Source organism: Salvelinus namaycush, chromosome 8, assembly GCF_016432855.1.
Source record: "Salvelinus namaycush isolate Seneca chromosome 8, SaNama_1.0, whole genome shotgun sequence".
Taxonomy (NCBI): domain Eukaryota; kingdom Metazoa; phylum Chordata; class Actinopteri; order Salmoniformes; family Salmonidae; genus Salvelinus; species Salvelinus namaycush.
Genome location: NC_052314.1, coordinates 38,458,172 through 38,470,141, shown reverse-complemented (window position 1 = coordinate 38,470,141; position 11,970 = coordinate 38,458,172). Strand labels below are relative to the sequence as shown.

At 47.4% G+C, this 11,970-nt stretch overlaps 1 protein-coding gene across 1 annotated transcript in view; it reads left to right on the top strand.

Annotated features, from left to right (window-relative positions):
• Positions 1 to 10,185, top strand: part of ror1 (receptor tyrosine kinase-like orphan receptor 1) — a 45,199-nt gene extending 35,014 nt beyond the window's left edge. Inside the window, exons 9-13 of the mRNA XM_038998967.1 lie at positions 10 to 221; positions 5,216 to 5,395; positions 6,856 to 7,083; positions 7,234 to 7,379; positions 9,258 to 10,185. Of these exons, the coding sequence (XP_038854895.1) occupies positions 10 to 221; positions 5,216 to 5,395; positions 6,856 to 7,083; positions 7,234 to 7,379; positions 9,258 to 10,185 (1,694 nt within the window). The remainder of the gene's footprint in view (positions 1 to 9; positions 222 to 5,215; positions 5,396 to 6,855; positions 7,084 to 7,233; positions 7,380 to 9,257) is intronic.
• Positions 10,186 to 11,970: the final 1,785 nt, after the last annotated feature.

The window sequence follows — 11,970 nt, the reverse complement described above, 5'->3', positions numbered from 1 at the left end:
CCCATGAAGATTATAAGGAGAACCGTGGGGGCAGTAACATGGAGATTCTTTACATCCTGGTCCCGAGCGTAGCCATCCCTCTGGCCATCGCCCTCCTCTTCTTCTTCATCTGTGTGTGTCGTAACAACCAGAAGGCTGCCCGACCCCCAGCGCCCAGACAGCCCAAACCTGTCAGAGGACAGAACGTAGAGATGTCCATGCTCACCAACTACAAACCCAAGGTACAACATTTAGCTTAGCACCATCTCTAGTCCCATAGTCCTCACCCTCTTATGGTCCACTCAGTCCACACACACACAGCTCACAATATGTGCAAACTCCAAAACAGAACACACACACAGCATGTGCACACTCTCTCTCTCTCTCTCTCTCTCTCTCTCTCTCTCTCTCTCTCTCTCTCTCTCGCTCTCTCGCTCTCTCGCTCTCTCTCTCTCGCTCTCTCTCACACACACACACACACACACACACACACACACACACACACACACACACACACACACACACACACACACACAAACACACAAACAGAACGCTCTCAGTCCCCCACACACACTGGTCCCAGTGGGCCTGAACTCTGTTGGCCCAGCCAGAGACCCGGGCCCATTGACTATGGCGTGGTGTTGGTGTAGGACACAAAGCAGGCAGTGTGTCTGAGAAATGCTGTTTTCACACCCCAGTCATAAAGTGGTGGTCCTCTCTCTCTCCTGGTGCTGATAGGGTTAGAGAACAAACACAGACACACACACACTGGTATCCCTGGGCCTCTCTCCTGGTGGTGATAGGGCTAGGGTTAGAGGAAGGCAGGGCCATGACACCTATATATCTCAGCTAAATAGGTTTTATGGGTAAAGGCCTGCTGAGTGGCACACTGTTTACAACACTACATGTGAGTGGGAGAATGTCACTAAGACTCAATGTTGGAGGTGTAGAAAGAGTGAAAAGCACACAATCCAGTCTATGAGGCAGAGTTATGTGTTGTGGATGTTAAAGTGAGGCATAGTGGCTAGGATCTCTCTCTCTCTCCAGTTGTCAATGACATCCTTTCCTCCCTTCCTCTTCCCAATTGGTAGTTACAGTCTTGTCCCATCGCTGCAATTTCCCTACGGATGAGAGAGAGAGATCCTCTGAAACATGACCCTGCCAAGCCGCACTCCTTCTTGACACACTGCTCACTTAACTCAGAAGCCAGCTGCACCAATGTGTCAGAGGAAACACCGTACAACTGGCAACCGAAGTTGCTAGGGCGCGATGGGACAAGGAAATCCTGGCCGGCCAAAACCTCCCCTAATCCGGACAACGCTGGGCCAATTGTGCGCCGCCTCATGGGTCTCCCGGTCCACGGCCGACTGTGACACAGCCTGGGTTTGAACCCGGGCCTGTAGTGACGCCTCAAGCACTGCGATGCAGTGCCTTAGACCGCTGCGCCACTCGGGAGGCCCTCTTCCCTTGTTTTAAGGAGTTTGTATTCGTTTTTGTAAGCAGCGCCGGTGGAGTCAGTTTCCCGTCTGTATCTCAGATCAGGTTAGTAGGGCCTCTTCCAGAGGAGACAACGTATGTGGAGACAATCTTCCCAAGCCCAGATCCAGGAACCAGTCACCCCACCCCAGCATCACCCCAGCATCACCCCAGTAGCATTATTGTTTCTGCTGCCTCCCTCCATTCCTCCAACTACACGGCAGCAGCAACAGCCCCCATACTGCTGACACACACACACACACACACACACACACACACACACACACACACACACACACACACACACACACACACACACACAGCCCTCTCGCCCCAGCATGCTTTGGCCCAACCCAGTTCAAAGACACAGGGTTCAGGCCAGTGTTTTGACTGTTTTGATACTGAAGTATGCTATTATGACTCCCAAAGACAAACACTGCAGAAGTACTCTCATTTAAATTCATCAGAGGAGGTATGGAAAAGCTCTATGGTGTGTGTGTGTGTGTTGCTGTGTAAGTGTGTGTGTGTGCGTGTGTGTGTGTCTCACCAACAGCACGCATGCGTAAACATCCTTGTGTAAAGGGGAAGCTGGTTGGATGTTGACGACGATGTGTTTTCCCGTGCGCCATATACGGCAGATATTGTTGTTGTCGGGAGGGAAGTGCTAATTTTGGAAGTGGGCTGCTCATTGGACGGCTATACGGAGCAGGCCTTTGCCAAGAAGCTGCTTAAGTACCATCCCCTCGTGGCACGCTTGGACAGCCTCGGGTGGAGGTGCAAGCTGGTGGCGCTGTTATTCGGCAGTCTCGGCCACGTACACAGCCTTGCGGTGCGTGCCCTTCCAGATTGCGGGCCTGACGAAAAACTAGGGCAAAAGCAATTGGTTAGGTACTGCTCTGTTTTCAGCTGTCGTGGGGCAGCCTTGCTGTTTGGAGAAGGATGTGCTTTTTGTACCCTTGAGTGCCATGCATACAGGGACCTTTGAAATGTTGGGATCCTTTTTTTCTGTCAATTTGATTGGTGGATTCAAATTAAGTATTTCAAATGTGGGTGTGGGTGTGCGTGCGGACGTGCGTGCACTTTTGTGTGTGTGTGTGTTTACCTACATGAGTGACCCCGTTCATGCCAGAGCCTAAGATCTCTATCAGAGCTCAGCAGGATGAGGAATGTTCAGCTGCAGCTCCTTCTCTCTTTCTCTCTACTTCTCACTGGGGTTCTTTGTGATGTTTGACAGCAGTATCAGTGTTTTGCCAGCTATGTATTGCATACTTCATATTCTTCTGCGGATCATACTACAGTCAGGCCCTACATTCTTTCTATGTTCATATCTATCTCCATCCCGTTTAGAAGATTATCCTGGCTGTGTTATGGTGTAAACTGATGCTGTTAGACATACGTCCACAGTGTTATTGCCCGTCAACGCTACAGCTGTGGGCTGGCTCGGCGTATTAGACAGTGCTGTGTGGTGGTCCCCGTCACACACACACATTCCTGTCCCGAGGCAGACTGTGTTCTTTTGTCACAGTACGAAAAACATCTGCCCCACTGCTCATGTCCTCCTCGTCAGTGTCACCGCAACCCATCAGGCTTTGCTCCAGGGTCACCCGGGGAGTCGTTGTTCGGGGCGGTGGCGCAGCCCGGCCCCTGCGTTTTTTCGCTCCGGGGATGAGCCCGGTTTGGCCGCGGGAGGGCGTAACCCAAACCAAAAACATCTGTCCCCCTTTTCATAACAGTAACATCCCCTATTCACCATTCCACTGCTAACCAGCCCCTTCCCCCCAAACACTCCCCCCCCCCCCCGCTTCCCCCCAGCTGACTGTGGCCTCTGTCAGGAATTTAATTTCTTATTTGGGAGTTCCTGGATTCTCTCATCGCCTCCTCCCTTCACCTTTTATCTCTTTCTGTCCTGACTGAGCTGTGAGCCCCCCTGTGAACCCCCCCTCCTCCTCCCTGTAAGATCACCTGGACAGCTCAGAGATATGAGACTGTAGGACAGGAGAGGCTATCTGAAGGCTGTTGGGATGACAAGACAATATGAAAGGTTATGGAACATAAAACTTCAAAGACTATGTTCAGTAGAAAGATAAAATGACGAGGTCCCCTTTACTGTAGTGCATCTGACTCATGACTGAAGATGAACAAGGCTTGGGGTCAATTCCATTTCAATTCCATTCAATTCAGGAAGTACACTGCAATGCCAATACTCTTCAATGCTTTTCAATCAGGAAAATGTGGAATTGGAATTTGGTTTACTTTCTGAATTGACTGGAATAGATATGGAATTTTATCCTGATTTCCAACATGCGATGTGAAGATTGCTCTACGTGTTGTACACGTTGAGTAATGATGGAGTTTGGGCCATACATATGTGTTTGAGAGAGGGGGGATTGGCAGTTTTCTGCATTCAAATTCATAACCATGCAACTGGCTGGCGCTCTTGGCTTCCCCTCTGTTTCTCATGGTTCAGTCCCCAGCTGGATAGATAATTACAAATGTCTGTCATCCCTTAAACCAAACGTTTACCTTCTTCTGTTATTACTGGGCCACTTCATTCCACTTTAATCATTCTGGAGAAAATGAATTACCTGCAATCAAATCTGCACTAACCTGTCAGTTTATTGTTGTTTATGTTGGTAGTGTGTTGCCAGATTCCTGGCTGGAGTGTAGGTACACTTATGTATTTTGTGTCTGGGGCTAAAGGGATTTATTGACGACTTGAGCTGAGGAAAGGAGATAAAGGATACAGTACGAGAATAATAGGTAATTATGATGTCTCTAGGCGATAGCACACACACGCACACAGTTATATTAGGCACTTTGCCTACCTACAATTATAACTAGCAGCAATTGTAAGCTGTTATGTTTTGATGTCGGTCCGCACAAACCCGTACCGAGATAATTCTGAGTGTTGAGTATGTACTGTATGTTGAGCTGAATTGAAATTTCAGCACTTAACATGCTGACCAGACCAGGCATGCGCGTGCCTGGTCATGTTGATTTGGTCCATCCACACCAGACGCGATCAGGACACGCAGGTTGAAATATCAAAACGAACTCTGTGCCGACTGTATTCGTTTGGGGACAGGTCGAAAAACACGTGAAACACGAATGGACATTTAGCTAAATAGCTTGCTGTTACTAACTAATTTGTCCTGCGATATAAACATTGGGTTGTTCTTTTTTTCCTGGATCTTTGTAGAAGTTTGACCCATTTTGAGGTCGCACAATCGTGTGTTCTCTGCTCCAAACAATAACTCCACAGATAAAAGGGGAAACTTTGTTTCTAGTAATCTCTCCTCATTCAGTCTTCTTCTTCGTCTTCTTCTTCTTCTGTGGACTTTATATGGCGTTTGGCAACCAACTTTAAGGTGCATTACCACCACCAACTGGACTGGAGTGTGGACCTCAGTTCAGCTTTCAATCACCCACGTGGGTATATGCTCCTAAAAACCAATGAGGAGAAGGGAGAGGCGGGACTTGCAGCGCTTCACGCGTAAAAAATACCTGGCTATACAGACGCTCATTGACGCCCGCGAGCAGTTTGGATAGAATTATTGAATAACATGTATGTGTACATTTATTTTGCAACGCTCACGCACGTAACACGAGCGGTGGGGTCAGCATGTAACCTCTCTTCCCCTTCTCTGTCCCCTCTCTCGCCCCTTCCATCTTTCTCTCTCTCTCTTTCTTCTCCCTTTCACTCCTTTTCTCTCTTTCTCTCCCTCGCCCTCCATCCTCTCTCACCTCTCTCTCTCTCCAGAGTAAGGCCAAGGAGCTCCCCCTCTCTGCGGTGCGGTTCATGGAGGAGCTCGGTGAATGTGGATTTGGTAAGATCTACAAGGGCCACCTGTACCTGCCTGGTATGGAGCAAGCCCAGCTGGTTGCCATCAAGACCCTGAAGGACTACTCCAGCCCTGGCCAGTGGGGTGAATTCCAACAGGCATGTTAATATTGATGCAGGTTTCAATATAATTTTTTTTAACTTACGTTTGTATACACCCTGGCAGAGCTATTGGAATATGAATTGCTGGGTACTCACTGTCCACCCGGCCTTCCTGAATTCCCGGAGACGGTGGAACAATGAGCTAGACTTTTCAGTGAGACCTCGGGCTACCTGGGAGTCCTACCAGAGAGTAGGAAGGCGGAGAGGCAGACGTGGCGGGGTCTTCCATTACCGAGCATACTACTCGCCAATGTTCAATCATTAATGAACAAACTTGACAAACACAGAGCGAGGATCTCCTTCCAGAGAGACTTCAGATTCTGAAACATGCTCTGTTTCCCGGAGACTCTGCTCTTCCCCGACATCCAAACAGATTATATACAAACAGAGGGTTTTACAGTTTTTTTGAGCAGATAGGAAGCAGCCTCTCTCTGGCAAGATCAAGGGGGGTGGACTCTGCTTTATGACCAACAACATATGGTGCGACGGGGGAAACGTACAGGAACTTGCGAGCTTCTGCTCTCCCGACTTGGAATACCTGGTTATCAAATGTTGCCCTTTTTACCTTCTGAGAGAGTTCTCAGGGATTATCGCCATGGCTGTGTACATCCCACCCCAAGCCGACACCAAAAATGGTCTCAAAGATTTTAATTGGACCCTGAACAAACTGGAGACCGCATACCCGGAGGCAGCATTTATTGTTGCGAGGGACATTAACAAAGGTAATTTGAGGTTCGTGCTCCCAAATTATTACCAACACATTGACTGTCCTACTTTCAAAACTTACCCGAATCAAAAACCGTAGATTGAGGGCAGGCTTGTAGGGCAACTGAAGGAGAGGGACGCTGCTTATAAACACGGCAAGGTGACTGGGGACAATAGTATAGTTGAACAGAACAATTACGACCTACTCACACCGATCAAGATGGCGAAACACATGTACAGGGATAAAGTGGAGAAGCAATTCAGTGGCGGACACGAGGCGTATGTGGCAGGGGCTCCTGACCATCACGGATTACAGAAAGAAAGGGCCCTCACAGTGTTCTACAGGAGCACCATCGAGAGCATACTGTCTGGCTGCATCACAGCCTAGTGCGGCAACTCCACCGCCGTGGACCGCAAGGCGCTACAGAGGGTGGTGCGCTCCGCTCAGCCAAACGCAGCTATGGGCGCACACTGCCTGCCTTCAGGACACCTGCAGCACCACATGTCGCAGGAAGGCCAAGAAGATCATCAGGGACCCCAGCCACCCGAGCACCGTTTCCGTCACTCAGATGCAGGCAGTATAGGAGCATCATGGCAAAAACTGTAAGACTGGCCAATAGCTTCTACCCCCGGACCATCAAGCTAGTCAGCTACTTGCCCCCCCTGTCCCCCTCCTCCCCCCCCCCTACTGCTGTTTTGCATGAAATGTGTCACTGTGTGTTAATAAAGTACCTATCTATCGGTCTGTTTAGGAAGCGTCGGTCATGGCTGAGCTTCACCATCCCAACGTGGTGTGTCTGCTGGGTGTAGTGACCCAGGAACAGCCTGTCTGCCTGCTGTTTGAGTTCCTAAACCAAGGGGACCTCCATGAGTTCCTCATCATGCGCTCTCCTCACTCTGACGTGGGCTGTAGTAGCGACGAGGACGGGACTGTCAAGTCCAGCCTGGACCATGGAGACTTCTTGCACCTGGCCTTACAGGTAACTACCATAACTTGCACAAATTGCTCTCCATCCAGGGGCGCTGTTCCGTAGCAGATCCTTTGCCTCGCAACTTGTGTGGATGTAGTGTGGTGTTGAGATAGGCAGGAGATACATTTCTGTTACTCCGAAAATTCTATTCTATTCTAGGTGGCTGCTGGGATGGAGTACCTGGCCAGTCACTTCTTCGTCCATAAGGACCTGGCGGCCCGTAACATCCTGGTGGGAGAACAGCTCCACGTCAAGATCTCTGACCTGGGCCTGTCCAGAGAGATCTACACCTCAGACTACTACAGGTATGTACACATCCTAACCCAAGCACTAACCCTATCTCTGACCTGGCCTGTCCAGAAAGATCTACACCTCAGACTACTACAGGTATGTACACATTCTAACCCTAGCACTAACCCTATCTCTGACCTGTCCAGAAAGATCTACACCTCCGACCAGGGTTGGGCAGGTTGCTTTCTAAATGTAATCCGTTACAGTTGGATTACCCAAACTTTTGGATTACCCAAACTCAGTTACGTATTCTGATTGCTTTCAGTTACTTTTAGATTACTTTCCCCTTAAGAGGCATTAGAAGAAGACAAAAATGATGGATTAAAAGCATTTGGTGTGTCATCATAGTAGTCTCTGACTTGTGGTCAGTAGTGCTGAACGATTAGTACTGTTTTAGGTCGGTTCGGTTTCGGTTTGATTATACAAATATAATATTGGGGGGGTTTTTCGCTTTAGATCCTTTTTTGAAACATTAAATGCATTATGAAATAAATACGATTTAAAAAGCCAGAAATAGTGAGCATTCGATTTCCAAAACATTGAACATATTCCATTGTCTCTCTCAGGTCAATATTTGGTAGACATCATTAGAAAAATAGGAAATTACTATGAAATATAAAAATATTTCAGTTTTGTATATTACTTTGTTGATTACTTTATTATTTGTAATTCTTAAAGTCATCATCTCATCTCTGCTCAGGCAGTAGCAGCCTGCCAGACCATCTAATGTTTTTTCTGTGCTCCCCATACTTTACTGTCTTTAGTATGTTGCAGAGCTGTCTGATGTAATAATTTTACTAGTTCTTCAAAGTAGATGCTTTCACGAACTGCGAACTGTCTATATCCCTCTCGTTGTTGTGTTGTGTATCTTACCTAACGTAGGAGGCGTAAGGTGTATCCACCTCTGTCCTCTGTCCGAGCCAGTAATGGATTATGGTCATTGTAGTTAATTACCACGTTTCTGCACTGAACTTGGTTGAATATTTGCTTAGTGAAAACTGCAACTCCCTTCAACCCAGCGTCCCAACTAGTTCTTGACTTGATTTATCTTGTGAATGATTTGATTTCGCTCTAGAGAAACAGCGCGTTGGGCTCACCAGAAAAAATAACTAAGTGGAAGTCAAGTAATTGAACCAACGATTACTCGCTCAGGTGGAACAAACTTAAACGTGCACCTTTTCTTCAATGCTGAAATGCTCATTGAGAAAACAGAAAGGTGTCATAATGTGTTATTTTTTTCAAAAACATATTTTCTGAATTTAAAAGTAATCCAAGAAATAATCCTCTAGTTTTTCAAGTGTATCTGTAATCTGACTACAATATTTTTGCTGGCAACATAACTGATTACATTTACAGTTTTCTGTAATCAGATTACATGTAACTGATTACGTGTAATCGGTTACTCCCCAATCCTGCCTCTGACTACCACAGGTACTGTATATGGCTCACTGTCTCCCTAACCCTAGACCTGACCCTAACCCTAACCCTAGACCTGACCCCCTGTACACCTCCCACTACTACAGGCATATTTACATTTGAATTTTTTTTGGTCATTTAGCAGACACTCTTATTCAGAGCATCTTACAGTCAGTACATTCAATGCTCACTTCCTTGTTTGGTGTACTCACCTGGTTAGTTTGTCATTGCTGTTATGTTTGGTGTACTCACCTGGTTAGTTTGTCATTGCTGTTATGTTTGGTGTACTCACCTGGTTAGTTTGTCATTGCTGTTATGTTTAGTGTACTCACCTGGTTAGTTTGTCATTGCTGTTATGTTTAGTGTGCTTTTACGTTCCCACTGATTTTGATTGATCTTGTATATAAAGTATATAAAGTAACTTTTGGTATTTACATTTTACATTTTTTTATAAATAACTATTATTATTATTCCAGGGTCCAGCCCAAGGCTTTGCTCCCTATCCGCTGGATGCCTCCAGAGTCCATTGCCTATGGGAAGTTCACGTCGGAGTCAGACATCTGGGCGTTTGGCGTGGTGCTGTGGGAGATCTTCAGCTACGGCCTGCAGCCCTACTACGGCTTCAGTAACCAGGAGGTCATGGAGATGGTGAGGAAACGTCAGCTGCTGCCCTGCCCAGAGGACTGCCCCCCCAGGGTCTTCGGCCTGATGACAGAGTGCTGGCAGGAGGGCCCGGCGAGAAGACCACGTTTCAAAGATATCCATGGTCGTCTGAGGGCCTGGGAGGGGCTGTCATCCCACGCTAGTTCTAGTACCCCATCAGGAGGTGGGGGCAACGCCACAACTCAGACCACCTCGTTGAGCGCCAGTCCGGTCAGTAACCTTAGCAACCCGCGCTATGCCGCCGCTGCAGGCTACCTCTACCCGGCCCAGGGGATGCCTGCGCAAGGTCATCCAGGCCACCAGATGGCAGGCTGGACCCCTATGACCCATGGAGCGCCCATGGCCCAGAACCAACACCAACGCTTCATCCCTGTCAACGGGTACCCCATCCCCCCAGGATACGCTGCCTTCCCTGCGGCCCACTTTCAGGCCCAGGGCCCCCCCAGGGTGGTGCAGCACCTCCCCCCGCCCAAGAGCAGATCTCCCAGCAGCGCTAGCGGCTCCACCAGCACCGGTCACGTGACAAGCGTGCCCTCCACGGGGTCCAATCAGGATGCGAACACGCCGCTGCTGTCACACTGCGTGGCAATATCCGCCCTGCCAGGGGGCGGGACCATGCAGGTGTACGGACACATGTCCCAGAAGGCTTTGCAGCAGATGGACCCCTCACAGACGTCCGCGCTGCTGGCCGACGCCAACAGACTCATGTATAGCGAATCGGTCATCACTGCAGACCTGTAAATACACTACATACCTGTACTATATATCACCTGGTTGATTTTATGTTTTTGTTTCGGGTTTTTTTGTACGAAAGTTATTATAATAATTGTTTCAACTTTCTACTTTACTTGTAAATACATGTACGTAAATCCTGAATGAACGAGATGCAAAGATTTATATTCAAAAGAACAAAAAAGAGACAGCAAGCGTGTCCTGCCCCCTATTCTGAAACTCAAACTGCCTTGATAGAGGTTTTTTAGTGATGCTACTCCGTTTGCCTGCCTGGACACCGGGATTTCTAAGCTCAAGAGAAGGTCAACAATAACACACCTGTCAATATAATGACTCCATCACTCGGGCATCATTGTGAATAACCTCCCATTGAGGTCAGTAAATCTTCCAAGACTCCCATTGACGTCAGAATGATTTCCGCGGAAGTCTGAGCTGCACGGAGCCCTTCTGGTAGCTACAAGATGTACTGCAGCAGGGTGTGCTGTTGGTTGGACTGGAGGGACCATGTACTGCAGCCAATGCCAGGTGTGCTGTTGGTTGGACTGGAGGAGCCCTGTACTGAAGCAGCGGGAGTCCCCGGTTGTGTTGTCAGTTGGACTGTGTATTCAGTTGAGCCTGTGTCAGCAAATCTGCCTGGCTGGCATCCCTACAGTGCACCTCTCTCCTCCAGGAGGCTAAGCCCCCCCTCTAGGGATATGTGAACTTCAAAGACTTCTGATTTGACTTCAAAGCGGCCCGTGGAGAAGGAACGAGGCCCTACCTACGCAACGCTATGCAATAACATAGCGCTCATACCCTCTGCTTCACTCTCCACAGATGTGTGCCTCCACAGATGTGTGCCTCTACAGATATGTGCCTCCACAGATATGTGCCTCCACTAGACTCTCTCTCGTTCTCAATACAGGGTTCTGTCAACTCGTATGCAATGATATACTGTAGCTACTAGGATCGAATCAGAACAGTGTTTAAACCAGCTGTACTTCTCTCGCCAGTCTGTGTCCATGTCTGTCCTCCTCTTTCTTATCATCTCATATCTGGTACAATCAGCTATGCAATGTGGCTCTTACATTGGCTATGCAGACTTTGATGGATAATTCTATTGTCTGTTTGATGATATATAGAAGTGGGACTAACAAATGTATGCTGATCATTACAACTTCTTTGTCAAAAACGATCCATGATATAAAAAAGTATGTTCCACTATAGACTGAATGAATGATGAAAGGCTTTTGATAAAATACGGGGGGGTGAATGAGAAATCCTTCCACATTTTAGCACACAGCTCACAGAAGCAGCTACAATACAGTATATTTCACCTCGGTTGAATGTGTTTGTTGCTATGCAACTGTTTAGTTAAAAAGACGCACTCTTTGCCCGTACAGAAAGAGGACAATCATCGGTTTACCCTTGGTAGCACTTGCCTTCCATGTTAACTTTGGTATAATACACATGTCTGTAATGTTAAGTGCATCCTTATCTTTCATCAAGTTACAAAGTCTACTATCCTGACATTTTCTGTGATGTGTCAATTAGTCCGATACTGTCGAGAGGTACAAACCTGCTCTTTAGATGAAGGTTTTTGTTTGTTTAAATTCCACATATCTTTTTTTTTTTTTTTTTTTTTTTCTAAAGCAGGTTTACCTTCCTAGGTATCTGGAGTTTTATACAGGTATCTTTTGATAAATGTATATGAATTTAAGTGCATATATACCAGTTCAAAACCACTTAAACACAAGACTGTGAATCTTGGGACTGGCTGTTTTGTGTAGTTAAAAAAAACCAATGTTAGATCCG